Source organism: Mustela putorius, unplaced genomic scaffold (assembly GCF_011764305.1).
Source record: "Mustela putorius furo isolate JIRA1106 unplaced genomic scaffold, ASM1176430v1.1 tig00000873_pilon_pilon_pilon, whole genome shotgun sequence".
In the NCBI taxonomy this organism is placed as follows: Eukaryota; Metazoa; Chordata; class Mammalia; order Carnivora; family Mustelidae; genus Mustela; species Mustela putorius.
Genome location: NW_025421504.1, coordinates 6,089,116 through 6,107,776, shown reverse-complemented (window position 1 = coordinate 6,107,776; position 18,661 = coordinate 6,089,116). Strand labels below are relative to the sequence as shown.

Sequence of the window (18,661 nt, the reverse complement as noted above, 5' to 3'; positions counted from 1 at the left end):
CCCCGGTCTCTTTTGATAGCGTAACCACCCTGCCTGGGCCTGGTTTTTTCCCAGCCAATCACGAGTCGAGTTCCAAAGGCGCCTCCCTGCCCTTAGCGTAAAAACCAGAGAGCCCGGAAGTCGGGGGGAAAAAAGGGCTCCTTTGGGGCCTTGGCAGCACGTGGCCCGAGTGCGGGTGTGACCCCGGCCACATGCTGTCCAGTTCTGCCAGGCAGCCTTTTTTTTTTTTTTTCTTTTTTTCAGGCAGCATTTTCAGCCTTCAAGTTCAAGTTCCGCCTCACTCCCCTCCCCTTCACGTAGGTGAAGAAACGGGAGGAGACGCGGCTTGCCCTCGGTGCTAAGGAGCGAGCTGATCCTCCGCTCCTGTCCCAACTGGACTGGTACTAAGGGTGAGGCCGCTAAGGCACGGGTTTCGGGTGCAGAATTTCAGGGGGCCCCCCAAACCCCAGTAATTACGGTAAAAGAGATTTTAATACAAAATATATTGAGAGATCAAAATTAAAGACCACAGACTTCCCCGCTGTGCAGGCTGCCAGATGCGGAACCGGGTTCCAGGACGCTGGGATCATGACCTGAGCCGAAGGCAGACGCGTGACCGACTGAGCCACCCAGGCCTCCCTGCCTTATCATTTTTTGAAAGATTTTTATTTATTTGACAGAGAGACAGCGAGAGAGGGAACACAAGCAGGGGGAGTGGGAGAGGGAGACGCAGGCTCCCGGCTGAGCAGGGAGCCCATCGCCGGGCCCATCCCAGGACCCTGAGATCGTGACCTGAGCTGAAGGTAGACGCTTAACCGACTGAGCCACCCAGGCACCAGCCTTATCATTTTTTTTTTTTAAAGATGATTTATTTATTTATTTGACAGGCAGAGATCACAAGCAGGCGGAGAGGTAGTGGTGGGGGGGGAGCAGACTCCCTGCTGAGCAGAGAGCCTGATGCGGGGCTCTATCCCAGGACCCTGAGATCATGACCTGAGTAGAAGGCAGAGGTTTAACCCACTGAGCCACCCAGGCGCCCCCATTTTTTAATTGTCTTTTATTGAAGTCTAACAAACAGAAAAGTGCACAAATCACAGACATATACTGACAAGGTGTAAACATATAAACCAGCATCTGGTTCAAGAAATCAAGAAATGGGACATGTGCTTCCTTGTCACTTCCCGTCTCTCCTACTGAGAAGTAAATACTCTTCTGGCTTTTACTAAGTCATTGTATTTTGTGTCTGTCCCACTAGACCAGGAGAAAGCAAACTATGGCTTGCAGGCCAAAATGCTGCCTACCACCTGTTTTCCTACTAGTGCAAGCTAATGGTTTTTCCATTCTTAAATGGAATTGTGAAGAATAATATCTTGTGGCATGTGAAAATTACTTAAACTTCAAAAGAAGTTTTATGGGCACACAGTCATGCTCACTTCTTTCCATATTTTCTGTGGCTCAATGTTCTTTAATTAGTTGTGTTTCAGTAGTTGTGACTGAGGCCATATGGTCCACAAAGCCCAAAATACTATCTGGGGGCACCTGGGTGGCTCAGTCGGTTAAGTGTCCGACTCTTGGTTTCAACTCAGGTCATGATCTCAGGGTCATGGGATCAAGCCCTGCATGGGGCTCCAAGCTGGGTGTGGAGCCTGCTTAGAATTCTCTTTCTTCCTCTCCCTCTGTCCCTCCCTCCCCCGTCTCAAAAATAATCTTTGCTGTAAGTTCTGAAAACGTTAGCTATCATCAACATCAATATTATCACCTCCCATATACCTCTGTAAATTAGACCTTAGGTCTCTGTAGAGTCCAGGGAGGGCTTCATTCTCTCCTGTCACCTCCGCCTTCCCCCTCAAGCCCCATGCATTCCCAGCCCATATCCTTAGTGCATTGTTCTCGGGCTCCTGTGGTGCTGTCAGGTCTGGTACCGGGGCTGCCCACTCCGCACTCAGGCCCAGATCAATAACAATGAGTCATCGGTATGGATTAGGTGCTTTTGATCATTAGCCAGGACTGTGCCATGGAGCTTTTCTGACATTGCATTTTTTCATGTGGAGAATTAGCAGTTTGATTAATCCCATACCCAGACCTGAGGGCCATTTCTGAGCTGCTAATGGATTTCAAAAGAGCGGTAATAACGTATAGCAAAGCAGCGGGCTGCGGAGGCTGCCAACCTTTTGCTGTTCCAAGAGGACTGCTTGGATCCAAAACTCGGCTCTATAGGTCCACCTCCCGGCAGGAAACAGATGGCACGCTCAGAAGGGCTGACTGAAAAGAGTTTAATGAAGGAACTTTGAACTGAGGCGTGGGCAGGATCAAGGGAATGGGGAAGCACCCTTGGTTACCAACGCTGACCCCAGGCCCCGAAGAAGCAGAAAGAGGGAGCAGTTTCAGAAGTAGTGAGAGCCCCTCGCTGTCGGAAAGGGCACCCGGCAGAAGCCGCGGTCTTTTGTAGAGGGAGGCAGGCTGGAGAAGAAGAGGGGGGTAGGGCATAGATCTGGGGGGACAGCGGAGCCACACCGGAGATGGGTTGGCGTCTGGGACCAGGCTTAGAGGATGGCGCGGCCTGCTGTCTCTCCCCTCTGTCCATCCCATTTGCCGCATTTAGCCGCCCCATCAGCAGCGCTGGCCTGCCCTCCACCCCGTCCAAAGGCTTCACTGGGAAACAAGGCAGTTGTGTGCTCAGAACATGACTCGCCTGGTCTCAGCCAGAGATGATTTTGCCCCCTAGGGGACAGGTCGTTGGCAATATCTGGAGACATGTTTGATTGTCACAACATGTGCTCCTGGCATCCCTGTGGGCAGAAGCTCCCTGGCTGTTCAACATCCTGGGATGCCCAGGACGGGGCCCAGGGACAAAACAATCCGGCCATGTCAGTACTACCCACGTAAGAAACCCTGCTTTGAATGAACTGCTCTGGGCTCCTGTCATAGGCCTGGCCTCCGCTGTCCCTCCCTCAGTCTCCAGCTGGGCCCATCCTTGCGTCCTGTCGTTCAGCCACTCTTTAGGGCGGCCCCCAGCCCTCACTCTAGGCTGCCCACTTCCGGCTGACTCTCAGGGGTGTCTCTAGCCCGCTGCCTCCCTCCTCTGGCTGGCATCGGTGCCGCCCTGGATCTCTGCCTCCCTCCCAGGCGGCAGGCACCTGTTCACAGCCAAGCGCTGCTCTTGACTCCAAGCCCTTGTGCCTGCGCCCTGCCTTCCTTCCTCTCCGCTCTAAGCCTGTCTGTACTCCAGGCCCTGAGCCCATCGCCCCCTCCGGCCTCGGCTACTCTCTTTGCAGTGGATACTTCTTTCAGGTCCGCCCCTTCTAAACATCATGGAACAAAGCAGACTTGTGCTCCAACTAGCCAAGGTCAAGCTCAAAGCTATTTACACTCTTATTTATGCCCTCATTGTCCCTGGCGTGCTCTCCCCACAAAACACATACACTTTGATTTCCTGACGTTGCAGGTGTTGGGAGCTGCCGAGCCTGTGGCTTGAGGAGGCTTCTCTGGCTGAGACACCCAGGAAGTCTGCCAAAAGTAACCTCCCCCTGTGGTCCCCGGGGAGAGGGCTCCTTAGCAGCCAGAGCCTCAAAGGACACAGGAAGAAGCAGTGGCCAGCCAATCATGGGCTCTCCTGGCACATGGGAGGCCCTAACTGGGGGACTGAGCCTTCTCTCTCCTCGGCTCCCCCTGCACAGGGCCCACCCGGCCCATCACCTTCCCTTAACCCTACAGAGGCTCAGACACAGCAGGAGAGGAATCCAGCTGTTTAGCCCTGAGATAAGGCCGGCTGAGGTCCAAACTGACCAGAACGCCCAGCCGCTGTTCCTCCTTTCCCCCGGATATCCCTCAAACCCCAGAAAAGCAAGCAAGGCAGGTTACCCCCAGAAATCCCAGCTGGAGCACTCCGCCTCACTGGCCCCAGTGCCTCCCCACTCCACCACCACCAGCAGCCCAGCCACCGCACTGGGGGAGGGCCCAGGCCCTCCTGGAGTGAAGGCAGGCTAGCAGAAGCAAGAGAGCTAGGGTCGGGCCAGGGAGGGGGTGCGGGGTGACTGTGCGGCCCACCCCTCACTGCAACCCCACCAGTTCGGTGATGGGAGGGGTCTGCACCATGAACTCCTCGTAGCGGTTGAGAAACAGCCTGAATCGAGCCAGGTAAGAGTCCTCGTTGTACGGCAGCTGCTTTTCACGGAGGAACCCGGACACCACAGGCTTCACCTGCCAGGAGACAGACAAGAGGAGGAGCCGCTGAGCCAGGACTGGGGGCAGCCCCCTTCTCCTGCAGGGCTCTTCCTCCTCCCAGCCCAAGCTCCTGTGACCGCAGTGTCCCAGGAGGCTCTGGAGGAGCCTGGGGCAGGGGGAATTCCTGCCTCTCCCCTCCCGGGAGGCAAGGGAAAGGGGGGGCTTCTCCCCTACCTCCTCCCCACCAGGGTGCCCAACTGGATGACAGTCCTCCTTGGCAGAGGGGATAAAAGCTGTAGTTCCCTTTGCCAAGCACGGCCTGCGTGCCCAGCATTTCAGATCCATCTCATTTCACCCTGAAAGCCTGCCAACAAGCACTGCTTACTCTCATCACCCAGGCAAGGAAGCAAAGGCTCCTGGACATTCAGTTAACTTGCCCAGAGTCGCAGTGTGAGTAAGGAACCCACAAGTCTGTGATGGGAAAGGTACACCGCTGCTGGTGCATAGGGATGGCCTTCAGGGGACCTCTGACCAGGCCAGCTGGGGGACCCGGGCTGCACTGCCCTCTGCCCTCAGATAGCCCCTTCATCACAAGTCCGCCAGCCCGACCACCACCGACCTTCAGGCACATGTTGTCAGAGAGCCAGGGGAAGAGGTGGTGCTCCACGTGGCAGCTGATGAGGGAGTGGCCGAACGCCCAGTCCAGCACCGGCAGCCGGGGCAGGTTCAGCACGCCCAGGCTCATCATGTGAATCCGCCGGGGCTTCCTGTCCCGGGAAAACATGGGCAGCCCGATGTGCTGCAACAGACACGTGGGTCACACCCTCGGCCGAGGCCAGGCAGCCCTGGGCCTCCCCGCCCTGCCCCGGACATCCTCGCCTACCACCTGGGGACGCAGTGGGTCCCTCTGTCTCCCTCACTCCCACTCTGGCAGGACCTGGGGAGGCGAGAGGAACTGGGGACTCTCCTGTCTGTGCTCCAAGCTCCATCTCACCCATCTCTAGGCCTCTGTCTGCATCTCTACAAGGAGGGGCTTGGCTTGGACACCCCTTTGGACCCCATGGTCCTGAGATGCCCGTGACTGCCCACGGCTCGTTCTCATGCCTCTATGCCTTTGTCTCATCCTGGAGAGACCTTCTCTCTCTCTTTTCACTAATCAAAATCCTGCTCAGGGTTCAAGATCAAGTTTGTGCAAATTTTGCATTCAACAAGTATGGATAAGCGCCTCCTCTAAGGGATTCGGAAGTGATCAGGAGTGCCCGCTGCAGCAGGACAGGGCGGGGGCAGGCGGCCGGGCAGAGGTGAAGTCACCACGGGCAGCGTGGCCAGTACCGGGACGGGGGCGTGAAGGACGCTCTCACCTTCACGCATCTCGTCTTCATGTCCAGGGAGCAGAGACGCGTCCCCATGGAAATGGCCCTGGGTCTGAGCGCTGAGCCCCCAGCCTCCCATGAAGACCTCCCATCTCCGGCTCCTCCAGCCTCGTGGCCTGCACCGAGGCCTCAGTGATGGCCCACAGCTCATGTCACTTGGGCCTATCACAGTAAGTGTCCGGAGGGCGGGAGATGGGGTCCTAATCACTTGTGTCTCCACAGGACCTCGTCAAGTGCCCTAGGCAGAGAAGTTTCTTAAATCTTCCATCCCCGATCCACAAGTGAATGGCGAATGGCAGCCAGCGGTGAAGAGAAGCAAACTCTCTACCTGAAACCCAGACTCTGATAACCCACAGAGAGGTGGGGGCGGGAGGTGGGGGGCCGATGCCTCTCTCTCTTTCCCCAGAACCCCGAGTCTAGCCCGCGGTCCCAGTCGGGGAGGCCTCACCTGGAAGATGTTGACGTGAAGGTAGGGGTGAGCCAGCAGCGATCTGCTGACGAACATACACAGCAGGGCCGAGCTGGGGCTCCTGAAGCCAGACACGTTCCGAAGCAGCCAGTAGTGAGCGTAGAGGCCCAGGGAAATCAGGCCCAGCGTGCACACAGCGGACCTGAGCTCCACCTTCCTCAGCCGCTCTGCCAGAGGGAGCAAGAAATGGAGTGTGGGGGTGGGGGGGGAGGTGACGTTCAGATCCCACAAAGCCGGCTCCCTGCTGGCCCGTGGGTGCTAGCTAGTGGGCTGACTAGGGCGATCTGTTCGCCCTCGTAGCCCCGAAAAGTCCATTTGCCCCTCTTATGAATAAGGAAGTTAAGCAAGTTGACGAAGGCCACTGTGCTAAGAAGCGGTCAGCGCCACCCGGGGCACTGGCTGCCCTCCAGCCCCTCCTGCCACCAGATGGTATCGCTCCCATAAGATTACGACCCATAGAGCAGTCATGTGACCTGCCTATGGCCATCAGCGGCAGAGCCAGACCTGGCCCTGGGTGCAAGGCTCCTTCCGCCCTGCCTGGCTATCTCAGAAAGTGTCTGGTCTTAACTCGGGGCTCCCAGCCCTTGCCCCACGAGCAGCCTCCAGAAGGGCAGGAAGGGAAGTAAGGAACCCGCTCTAGGCAGGGCGCGGCCCCGGCGTACTCACCGACTGCCACCAGCGGGGTTATGATGGGGATCAAGAGAGGAGCAAGGAACATGTACACAAAGCGGTTGAGGAAAGGCAGCCGCCATGTGCTCGAGTCCCCCAGGCCCAGCACGTTGGTGTAACCGTGGTGCATCTTGACGTGTCCGTACTTGGCATACTCTGCGCTGAAGGCCGAGCAGACCTGGAGGAGGGCTCAGAGAGGGCACCGGGGTCCGCGGCATGCACGGTCAAGCAGAGCGGACCCCGCGAGCCTCAAGAACACCCACCCGCCCTGGGATCCTGCGTTTCCAGAGCCTTCCTGCCCTACATCCCCATCTTTCCCCGAGCCAATCGGACCATCAGCGCTCGGGTGTCCACGACAGCGGAGTGGCAGCGTCCACTTGGCGTGGCGATGCTAAGTGTTTGGAGGTGGGAGGCCAGCCCCAGCTGCCACTCTGCCCCCGACTGCCCAGGCAAGCCTGCAAGCCTCGGGGGGCTATCGGCAGGATCAGGCATGACGCAGGTACAGCTCCAACTGCAGTGACGTCATGCCTGATGCTCTTGGAAACATCGTGTCGTCACAGGGCTGCTGTGCATTCGAAGCCCCCGAGCAGCAAGGGGAAGGGTGAGGAGTGGTCTGTCGGTGAGGGTGGGACCCAGGGCAAGGTGCCCCAGTGGGGGCTAAGTGTGAACGTCTCCCCAGGAGTGACTCGTCTGGCACACACCCTTGCCCTTGTGGGATTCTTCCAAACTGCCCGGGAGCAGCCACTGGACAGCGGCTCCAGCTCTAGGACTCCAACAAGGGCCATCATTCTGAGGGCAAAAGAGGTACAAAGGTGTTTCTTATGCAGATATATGCAAATTAAAATGCAGATGTCAGCCTCCTCCCATATTTTATCCAGGCCGTAAGATTTGGCTGATGTCATGGAAGAGGCTGCCCAACTGTTTCCAGAAAAACATAAAGCGTTTCCTAGTCCGGATCGCAGTGAGCCTCACGCCCCGTGTCCTGCGCTTTGCAGGGGCGAACCATTCCATCTTCCAAGCCTAGCGAGTCAGCCGCCTTATGATCCACAGTTGACAGAAGCAGAAACGGACGCAGAGAGAGGCCATTGACCACCCCCGGTCCCTCAAGAAGGTGGCAGAGGGAGGAGTGGAACCCAGAATCCACCCAAGATAAGCCACAAGACCCCCGAGACGAGGCACTGACTACAAGAGAACAGAAACCCGGGCTTCTGGGTCCAGGCAGCAGAGGCAAAGCCAGAAGAAGACAAATCAGGGACAACATTGTCTCCAGGCCCCGCCTGCAGGGACTTTTCTCCCTTGGACTGAAATGGCGCCAAAATGTAGCCGGACACTCCCTCTGAAGGACACCAAGGGCCACAGCTAGTGACGTGACTGCCACGGTTTTACAAGAGACCCATCCGCCAGACCAGCTCTGCCCGGGGCCCCTCGGGAGGCGGAGGCTGGGAAGGTAAGTGTCGACCCCTCAAAGCCTCGCTGTGCAGTCCCCGGGAGCAGGAGGAAGCGCTCTGCCCTCCCACGAGGTAGCTGGCCCAGGCCTGCTGGTCTCCAGGGCACGCGCCCACGGGGGCCACATGGGGGGGTCCGAGTTACCGCCAGAGGCTTCAGCGGTGGGCTCGGGGGCTGCAGCTGGGATCTGGCAGGAAGGACATCTTCCGAGGCCAGCCTGCCTCGGTCCAAGGCCTGCAGTGTGTGTTTTGAACCTCAAGGTTCTATCCCATGTAATCGGAGGAAACAACTATTTTTATTTATTCTTTTAAAGAAATCATATTTTTAAAAATATTTTATTTACTTATTTGAGAGCGTGAGCACAAGTTGGGGGGAGAGGCAGAGGGAAAAACAGAGTCCACGCTGAGCAGGGGACTGACACAGGGCTTGGTCCCGGGTTCCAGGACCTGGAGATCGTGACCTGAGCCAACAGCAGATACTTGACAAACCGAGCCACGCAGGTACCCCAAGAAGCAACTGTTTTGAATTGCTCCTTCCAAGCTTTTCTGCTTCAAGGGCCCATGGCACCTGCAGGCTGCGGGGGGACAAAGTTGCCTTTCCTTCTGGCACAACAGGCTCCCCCTCTGCGCGCAGAAACCGGCAGCCCACGGCATTCAGAGTAGCGTTGCCACCAACGACCCCGCACCTAAGCAGGACTGAGCGTGTTAAGAACTTGGCCCCCAGGAGACACCCGGGTGGCTCAGTCGGTTAAGCGCCCGCCTTCGGCTAGGGGACTTGATTGGGATCAGGTCCCACATCAGGCTCCCTGCTCAGTGGGGAGCCTGCTTCTCCCTCTCCCTCTGCCTGCCTCTCTGCCTCCTTGTGCCCTCTCCCTCTCTCTCTGGCAAATAAATAAATAAAATCGTAAAAAAAAAAAAAAAAAAAAAAGAACTTGGCCCCCAGGGACCTGGTGGGGTCCTCTGTCAGCCACTCAGCTACATGGCCAGACCCCAGGATGGAGGTGGGGGCTGGGCGGACAAGTAAGCTACATGGGACTCAACTCGCACTTCCAGAGTCTGTGTGTGGTGGGCCTTTTTATGTGAATAAGAACAGATTTGGGGCTCTTTCCATAACACTGAAATTCTTACTCCCATCTGGATGTTCATTCCCTGAAGGAAAGGAGGGGGCGGATCTGGGCTGGGAGAGAGGACGTCAGGCAGACCGCAGCGTGGCCCCCGTGCCCGGACACCGGACACCGGACACCGAAGGGCACAGGAGAGGCTCAGTGCTGCCTGGGGAACTGCAAAACAGACTGGCCTGCTCTCCAGGGTTAGGCAGAGGTCTTGCCCGAGAGGATTCCATACGGACACCCGGGGAAGGTTCCAGAAGCCACAAGTCTGGTGCTGCTTCTTTCTTTCTTTCTTCCTTTTTCTTTTCTTTTTTTTTTTTTTTAAAGTGATCTCTCAGGGCACCTGGGTGGCTCAGTGGGTTAAGCCTCTGCCTTTGGCTCCGGTCATGGTCTCAGAGTCCTGGGATCAAGACCGGAATCGGGCTCTCTGCTCAGCAGGGAGCCTGCTTCCCCTCCTTCTCTCTCTGCCTGCCTCTCTGCTGGCTTGTGATCTCTCTCTCTCTGTCAAATAAATAAATAAAATCTTTTAAAAAAATAAATAAAGTAATCTCTCTACCCAACCTGAGATCAAGAGGCACACACTCCACCGACGGGACCAGCCAGGGGCCTCAAGGCTGGTGTTGCTTCTTGAGGTGGCCGTACTCTGTGCCCCTCAGGAAGACTTACGGGCCCCAAGCTCTTAGCAGCACTCAGGTGAGGCAAGTGGCCAGAGTGTGCGTGGGGCAAGGGCCATTGTAAATCCTCTTGCTAAACATCAGGGACTCCAAGTCTCTCATCAGTGACTTCCTTCATTTACTGGTCTGTGCACTGAAGCCTCCTCAGACCTCTGCCGGTGCCCAGAGATAATGAATAGCTAAGGTAGCAGTTCGAGAAAACCTATTTTCTGGATAGGTAATATGCTTACATAATTCGGAATTCAAAAAGCCCACAGGGACAGGTCTCCCTCCTACCTCACCCCCAGCTCCCCATTTGCCTCCCGGAACCCAAGGGAAGCCCGTGATCTCTTATGTGTCCTTGAATATTTTAATTAATTTTTTTTAAACAGACAATACTCTGCAGGATTAAAATGCATCCTGATAAAATTATGGTGCAGTCAAAGTTGGGTTATAAATAGGTCTGGTTTGGAAGGGAGGGGCAGGACAAGACAGGGGATGGGCTGCCGGCTGCTGGAAAGGGAACAGGACAGGCGGGGCATGACGGACAGGATCTGGGAAGGAGGAGGGGCGGGAGGAGCAGGAGGGATCAAGGACTATGACCAGGTCGGGTGGGGGGGGGGCGGGGGCAGACAGCTAGGGTGTGGCGGCTGGTGGCATCACTCCAGAGAGGGACACAGGGACAAGGGGGCAACAAGCATGGACCAGATGGGAAAGAAAGGCACCTGGCTGTCCCTGGGCCAGCTGCTCTCAGGGAGGACAGGCCCCAGGACCTCTGGCACCTCTCTCACTGCTTCCCAGGAGCTGAGGAGCCCTTTCATGTTGGCTTCAGTGGAGGAGGGCCTCTGGGGCTCCCCGCGGCTCGGCAATAGAGTGTCAGGTCATGTACAGGACACTCAGATAAATTCAAATTTCAGAGAAACAACCAGTTCTTTTCTTGTAGAGGCACATCCCAAATGCACCCCTGACCTCTACGCATGAGGTGCCCGGCACACACACACACACACACACACACACACCAGTCACAACAGCAAAGATGTCGTGTCCCTGTCACGCTCTCTCTGTGCTCACGGGCTCCCACCACCTGCTCCCGGTCATGTCCCACCTGCCCCGTCCCGGGCTGCACCGCGAACCACGAGCTGAGCAGCCTTGGCCAAGCGGCTGATCCTCCCAGACCCGTGTTTCCGCATCTACGAAGTGGAGGTAATAACAGCTTCCACCGTACAGGGAGGCGTGCCCACTGCATGCAGTAATCCGTGTGAAGTTCCCAGGAGGCGCCCAGTAGGTGTCCGCTGATAGAATCAGGATTTTTATTACTTCCGTGTCATTCATGTGTATCTGTTTCCCCACCTGACTCAGAGCCCCTGGGGAATGAGAAGCAGGTCTGGGTCACCGTTGTGTCCCCAGCACCCAGTGGAGGGCTTGGCAGGGAGGAGAAGCTCAGTGACGTGGGGAGCACTGATCGGCCACTGGCACTCAGCCTGGACAGACGCTGTCCCAGCCCGAAGTCCCTCCTCAAACCGGCATCCTCACAGCTGGGCAGCCGCTGCCGGGCCTTCCTCTCCCTGAGCCCTTCCCTCAAGGCTGCGGTCCTCCCCCTCGGGCTGCCATCCACACTCGCCTGGACCTGCTCCAGGGTCCTCTGCCTCTGAGGGGCCATATGGGAGCCCACCGCGGTCCCCACCACCAGGAGCCGGGCTTTACAGACCCACAAGAGTTGGAATTGCCATGAGAACCCCCTTCTTAGAGACCTCGGGCTCATCCTTGAGGAAGCCACACCAAAGCTGGGGTCAATGGGGTGGGGGGCTTCTTGAAACTCCATTTGGCAGATCTACACATGATAAAATGGCGGAGACAGACAGACACACACACACACACATACACACACACACGGTACGAATGTCAATTTCCTGTTTGGCTATTGAAAGACACTTACACTAGTGTCACTTATATAAATATAAATGTTATATAAAAAGGGGTGCCTGGGTGGCTCAGTGGGTTAAGCATCCAACTCTTGATTTGGGCTCAGGTCACAATGTGACGGTCATGGGATCGAGTCCCCAGTCGGGCTCCATGCTCAGCGTGGAATCTGCTTGTTCCTCTCCCTCTGCTCCACCCCCCACTTGCTTGACCTCGCTCTAAAATAAACAACAAAAAAAGAAATACATAAAATCTTTAAAAAAAAAAAGTGGGGGGCACCTGGGTGGCTCAGTCGTTAAGCGGCCGGCTCAGGTTACGATTCCAGAGTCCTGGGATCGAGCCCCACATCAGTCTCCCTGTTCAGCAGCAGGAAGCCTGCTTCTCCTTCTTCTGCTTGTGCTCTCTCTCTCACTGCCTCCCTCTGCCAACTAAATAAAGAAAATCCTTAAATAAATAAATAGATAGATAATTTTTTTTTTAAAAAAAGATTATAAATGTAGCTAATGGGGGATGCTGGATGAAGGGTGCCCTGGACCTCTCTGTCCTATTCTTGCAAAGTCCTATGAATCTATAATTATTTAGAAAGTAAAGTTTGTGGGGGTTTTTTTCACAAAAGTATATTTTGTACTACAGATCTAGTTTTGCCCTCCACATAAATTTTTTAATTAAAAAAATTAAAAATTCATAGCCGGGCATACTCAGACGAACACCCCTCAGGGTTCAGGTGCAGACAGAGGAAAGGTTAGGGAGCCCAGAAGAAAATGGCCACACTGAACTTGAGAACATTCAAGAATCAGGACCAGGCTGGGGTTTCTGAGCTCTGTTTCCACCACTACACGGGACCCCAATGAAGTCCCCTGTGTGATACCCCCTCCCCCAGGGCAGAACTGGGCTCCCTGGGCTTCCCCTGGACGCTGTGACTCCAGCCCTGCAGCACAAAGGCGACTTTAGAAGGAGGGTTTGAGGTTGAGACACACTAAAGAATTTAGTGACTGGCTTGACCTGTTCCTCCCCACTCAGGAAGCATCTTGATTGCGAGTGAAATACAGGGAAGTTCTTAAAACCTCTGATTTGGGGGCGTCAATCCTTCCCAAGCTGCGGGATTTAAACCAAGGATGGCCCTGCCCACCTTCACCCTGCCCCCGCCTTCCTGGGAAACTTAGAACAAAGAGGGGCAGGTGCTTCTGCAGGGTAGGCCATGGCCATCAGTGGACAGGGGAGAGGTTCAGAGGCTCACTAGCAAGAGAAATAGAACTTTCTCCTGCAGACCAGAAGTGGGTCTTCGGAGGGAAGTTCACTCCAGTGTGGGCAGCTGTGTATGACCGAGGTTACCTCAACGAAACAGCAACTAGAATGTCACCGCCCTGTCCATCCTGCCTGCCCCTCCCCCCAGATCCAAGCGGTCAGAAAGGGCCTGGCCCTTGTCCCACCCCTGGCTCAAGCCAGCAGACCCTTCGAGAAACCTGCTCAAAGCTGGGTGCCCAGGGACACCAGTAACACTCGCTGACTCCTGGGGCTCCAGACTAGAGAACTAGATCATTCTGTAGTGATGATGGCTCCTGAGGGTCAAGGTTTGGGCAGAGTGCCGGCAGCCAATGAGAGAAAGACCAAAGTGTGAAGATAACCGCGGCAGAAGTGGGGAGTCAGGGGGAGGGTCCCGGAGAGCGAGAACTTGACCTTTGTGCCATGCAGAGAACAGGGGGTGGGCCAGAGCCTCAGCAAACAGTGCCCTCAGCGCGCACACACACACACACACACATACAGGCCCACATACTCACACACTCACACACTTGGTCTGTCCAGCTTTGCATAATGCATGAAGCTTTCTGTTCAACACAAACAGCACTAATGCACAGGAACAACAAAACTGCTAACCCTCTCCTTGCAGCGGACCTCACGCTCCCTCCATTAAAAAAAGAGCAACCCCAACATTTGGTGAGAATCCAAGAGTCAGGCCCAGGCCTTAAATCCAGATCTCCGTGGTCCCATTTAAGCCTCGCACGGGCTCCGCCAGCCAGGGATATCATGATTCCTGTTTATCAGATGAGGAAGCCAACCGTGAATTAAGTAACTTGCCCCCGGTCAGGTGGCCGGTAGGGCTGCACATGTGGCTTCCCCTGCAGCCGTGCCCTAAAGCCAGCCCCTGCCTGGCTGCCAAGCCCAGCACCCTGCCTGAGAACCCCATTTGCCCCACTAATGCCAGCGGTAGGGGGAGTCCCGCGCCCCACAATGGAAAGTAGACCCTCCCCAGGGACGTAGCCCGAACCACACAGTGTGGGACAGAACAACACATTCTGCTTCAGTCTCCACAGGAGGTAAGAACCAAGCCTCCCCCACCACAAAAGACTCCTAGGCCTCTAGATGGTGACCCTTCATCATCCGGCTTTCCCTTGCCCCCACTTCCCCTGCAGAGTCATCATCAACCAATACTGATGAAATGCCCACTGAGAGCTCAGCTCCATGCCAAGAGCTGAACCTACAAAGAGGTAAAGATGAGGTCACCGCCCTGGGGCTCGTAGGGACAAGAGAGCCTACAGCCACCAAGCTGCTTGGGTCAGACACTGACTACACACCAGCTCTTCTGCTGGGGAGCCTGGGCAGTGCGGGGGGGGTGGGGGGAGGCACTCTCCTCCAACAAGCCCGGGCCTCCAGGGCATTCAGCTGCGCTGGGAACTTGGAGGACACAGTCATCTCTCTGTACCGCCAAATCCCCTGTCGTAACTTAGTCCAAAATCCACAACACCTACTCACCATCGCTGCCGCCAGGGCTCCTGGCACACAGGACAGCTTTGAAAGGGCCACAGAGAGCTCATTCTACCCATTGTGTCCCCAGCTTCTCCCCTGCCCCTGACTACAAGCTACGGGACATCTGACCCCAGCTCCAGACCTCAGAGACTAGGGAGCATCAGCGCCCAGGGCTTCCCTGGGAAGGGAAACCACTTGAAATAGACCCTGAAGACAGGGAACCTGTTGGGCTTCTCTTGTTGTTGGCAGCTAGAAATGTGTGCCTGTGGAAGAGGAGGGGAGGGGAGAAAGGGGGAATGGAGAAGCCTAGGTAGGAAATGTGTAGCTTTATGAAATGTCATCTGTGGGTCTGCACGTGCACGTAGAGGCCTTAATAAAGTTATATAAAGTCTGGGGAGCCTGGGTGTCTCCGTCTATTAAGCGTTTGCTTTCAGCTCAGGTCATGATCTCACCCGGGGTCTTGGGATCAAGCCCCACATCGGGTTCCCTGCTCTGCAGGGAGTCTGCTTCTCCCTCTGCCTCTGCTGCTCACCCTGCTTGTGCTCGCTCTTTCTCTATCTCTCTGACAAACAAATAAATCAAATCTTTTTAAAAATTGTGTCAAGTTACTCTTTGAGTTCGTTGGTCACAGTAAGCCACGGCAGGAAAGGACTGCTTCTGGTGCCCGCTCTCATGTTTGCTCCTAAGGGACCTGGGCGGCCAGGTGAAGATGTACCTGGGAGGGGCGGGGAGGAGGCAAGTTGCACAAAGGAACCAGAAAGTCCTGACTCGAGTCCAGAGAAAAGGACAGCCTGGCCAGAAGCCTCTGGCTATGTCCGGAGGGGAAAAAGGTGAAGCAGAAAGTGGAGGGTACAGCTCAGGGGAAGCAAAGGTCAGGAGAACAGGAGGCTCCCTCCTCAGGCTGGCTCTGCATTGCCAGGCGTCAGAGGGGTGCACGGTCCAGAGCTGGGACACCGTCAGGCCCCTGTTACCCCTCCCTCTCTGTCAGGGGTTCACAATTTACTCCCTGACTGTGGAACCAGGAAACCTCAAAGGTTGTAGCCGGGTCCACTGGGTCCTGTGCCACAGAGAGGCAAGGAGATGCCCCCTGGAGAAACAGGGGTGCTCAGGCCAGGTCCCCTGCCGTAGGGGGACGTGCACCCGTTCCTCATGCAGCTCTCTGCCCCCAAGCGTGGACGCCCTCTGCCCTCTTAGCTAGGCTCACCTCCACAAAGAACAGCTCCCAGATCTTGCTCCAGCCTTTGGACTCTGTGAGCGCCCCGTGCGTGGCCAGGTGGCTGCCCTTGACTGTGAGTGTGTAGTGGCTCATCCCCAGGATGGTAATGCCCAGCCCCAGGGCCAGGACATTCTCAGACCGCAGGCATAAGAACCCTGTAGGGAAGATGGAGAATGGGGATGGGGGCATGGGGGTAGGCAGGGTTTTCCTTCAGCTCTTGGAGATCTGGGACCAAATATCCTGGCCCCCACCCCTACAACCCAGGCCAAAGTGGGCCAGGGGCTTGGGGGCTGCCAGAGGCAGAGTGAGCCAGGTCCCAACCAGGAAAGTTCCAGGGGAAACCCCATCCCTGGTGTCCCCATGGAACATCCTCCCCTCCCCCAGTCCCTCTCATCCCTCCCAACTCCTCCTCCCCTCAAACCCAACCGCCCTTCAGGCCCTCCGGCCTCCTCCCTTCTCCAGTGTCCCCTTCCTCTGGGGACCAGGGCAGGACACTGCCACCAGATTTTCAGATTTGGGGTGGACCCCTCCTTCCTGGGGTTCCCGGCACGCACCATCTCCTCCATGCCCCAATCCCCAGCCTCTCCACCACCCCGCTCCGCGGCCGCAGCCCGGCCCGCTGTCACCCTGTCCCGTGTTCCTCACCGGCCGGCAAGGCGAGAAGGCTGAGCGCGAGGATGGCGCAGTCCACGCCGTGGCGCTCCCACCACGAGCTCGCCCTCTCCACGTCCCGGACCAGCGCCTCCAGCTCACCCAGCAGCGCCTCGCCCCCGCCGTTCCCCAGGGGGGCGTCCCGAGCCGCCTCCATAGGCTCCGAGCGGCCGGCGGCCACCAGAGCGACCCAGGAGGACTCGGGGACCGTCTGCGGCGCCCCGCGAAGCGCACGGCGCCAGCAAGGGCGGGCCGGGGCGGAGTCACGCGCCAGCTGGGGACACCCGCCCTCGGTGTCACGGTGCGTGCTGGGCACCCGAGCGCCTCCTGCGGCGCGCGGCGGCCACCCGGCCCGACCCAGGGTCGCCTTCCCCGCTGGAGAGACCAGAAACGCCGCAGGAGGAGCGGGCGGATGCGCGCTGGCGAGGAGCGAGAAGCAGCCGGGGCTGGAGGCAACGCGGCGACCCCCGCGGAGGAGGCTGGCGCGGAGACCCCCATGGAAAGCCCCCCCCCCCAGGGCCTTCTCTGACCGCCTGACTTCAGACACCTTCCTCGCTTCTCCGGTCCCCGTACCTGCACCCTCTCGAGTCCGCTGTAGCATTTTTATCCCCCAGCCGTGTATTTTCTTAGCAGCGCTTAGCGGATTCCCACATATGATCCGGGCCTGTCCCCACCAGCCGGCTGCTGTCTGCCGACCCTTACTTCTGCCGCTCTCGCTCGGGCTGGGTCTTTAGTAACTAAAGCGGTTCTTGGCACAGAAACGTTCTTGAATTTGTGGGGCAGAAAGTTCGAGGACTCACTCTTTCCAAACAGATGGGGTGTGGGGTCCCTCTGGTCCTTGACTTTAGCAAATGTGACCCCTGGAGAACTGGCTCTCCGGTCTAGCGGAGTGAGACACTCTAAAAGGAATAACCACAGAGGAAGGCATAACTCTAGACAAAAGACACTCAGAGGTCATCATTCCAGGTGGATCCCTCTGCAATTCCACTAGCTCAGGCGCGCTCAGGGTCATGCAAACAGCACCCACACCCCTGCCTTGGGAGCAGCACCTGTCCTAGCCCCTTGGCATCCCGGCAGCCCCACCCAGAGGTGCTGGAGGTCCTGTGGGCACAAGCCTCTGTGCTCTGCAGACTCCCTTCCCAGCATCTGGGGAGCTCTGTTTGCCTTTCTCTTTTTTGGGTTTACGTTCCCCCTGGTTTCATACTGGGTCCCTTTCAAAATGAGGTCTGGCATGGCAAGGGCAGCAGCATTTCAGAGGCGATCTTTGGGAAGGAGAAAGAAGAGCAGGAGGAGGAGAGAAGTGGAGGAGAGAGCTGGGCGGAGGGTAGGGACCCTGATGACCGACTCCTAATGTCTACGGTGACATCTCCTTTCACGAATTCCTATGAGTTTCTCCCTCCAATTCTGCGTAAAAGGGTAAGATTTCTTGACCAGGTCAGTGTTCCAAGGGCCTAGCATCTAATAGACCAATTTTCAGGTGCGCACACACAGACACACACATGTGTGTGTTTCACCATTGGCCTCCACGTCCTTATTAAGTTTTATGTTTTCCCACAACTCCGCAAGGATGACATCATCCCCGCCTAATCCATGGAGGCCCCGAGAGATGAACTGATCTGCCCAGTATCCACCCCAAAGTCGCTAAATGGCAGACCTAGAACTCAAATCCAGGGTGTCTCCTCCAAATTCAATTATCTTTTGTTTATATCAGATTATTTTTTAAGATTTATTTATTGTTTATTTAAGATAGAGGGAGAGTGAGAGAGGGAGAGAGAGCACATGCATGAGTAGGGGAGCGGGGGAGGAGGGGAGGGGCAGAGGAAGAGGGGGAAGCAGGCTCTCCACTGAGCAGGAAGCCCGACACGGGGCTCCATCCCAGGACCCTGGGATCATGACATGAACTGAGGTCAGATGCTTAACTGACTGAGCCAGCCAGGAGTCCCTTTATATCAGATTCTTAAGACAGAGAAGGAGGAGGTGTCTCTCCCCCACCTTACCCTATCTCCAAGTTCCTCCCTCCCAGATATTAGAATTTTCAGGAAAAAGACATGTACAGTTTTTAAAAGCTTATTTGACATTAATATGCAGTATGACAATACTATTTTGTAAAGATGGAATTCCATGGCTTTTATCATATAAACTAGGAAACTTCCTACCAAGGTAGGAAGAAAGTACCAAGAAGCCCCCCGCTTCTTTCTGGCCATCTAAGTGATGCTGAGTGTCAAACAGGAACAGAGGCCAACGTGTGTTAGAAGAGCTCCAGGAGCC

The 18,661-nt window shown here is 56.4% G+C and overlaps 1 protein-coding gene and 1 long non-coding RNA gene across 3 annotated transcripts; one reads left to right on the top strand and one right to left on the bottom strand.

Moving 5' to 3' along the window:
* Window positions 1-2,238: 2,238 nt before the first annotated feature.
* FADS6 (fatty acid desaturase 6) lies at window positions 2,239-16,664 on the bottom strand. The gene is made up of 6 exons (XM_004748983.3): window positions 16,388-16,664; window positions 15,731-15,897; window positions 6,652-6,832; window positions 5,965-6,152; window positions 4,763-4,942; window positions 2,239-4,179 (listed from the first exon to the last, which is right to left on the bottom strand). Exons 1-6 carry the CDS (start codon window positions 16,548-16,550, stop codon window positions 4,030-4,032), a joined length of 1,029 nt encoding a protein of 342 aa, XP_004749040.1. The 5' UTR covers window positions 16,551-16,664; the 3' UTR covers window positions 2,239-4,029.
* On the top strand, window positions 6,828-8,979 carry LOC123393536. 2 transcript variants are annotated; one of them, XR_006608359.1, is made up of 4 exons: window positions 6,828-7,255; window positions 7,334-7,458; window positions 7,650-8,101; window positions 8,715-8,979. It is a non-coding gene; the product is annotated as an uncharacterized LOC123393536 (long non-coding RNA). The 2 variants fall into 2 exon arrangements; XR_006608358.1 differs by having other exon boundaries at window positions 7,334-8,101.
* Window positions 16,665-18,661: the final 1,997 nt, after the last annotated feature.

What these genes read in the sequence shown, in the direction of transcription:
- FADS6 (XM_004748983.3), bottom strand. Translation starts at nt 16,550, where the DNA reads ATGGAGGCGGCTCGGGACGCCCCCCTGGGGAACGGCGGGGGCGAGGCG. An exon ending in CCTTCTCGCCTTGCCGGCCG is followed by an intron (nt 15,898 to 16,387) that starts GTGAGGAACACG and finishes TCTTCCCTACAG; the next exon opens with GGTTCTTATGCCTGCGGTCT. An exon ending in CTGACAACATGTGCCTGAAG is followed by an intron (nt 4,180 to 4,762) that starts GTCGGTGGTGGT and finishes GTCTCCTGGCAG; the next exon opens with GTGAAGCCTGTGGTGTCCGG.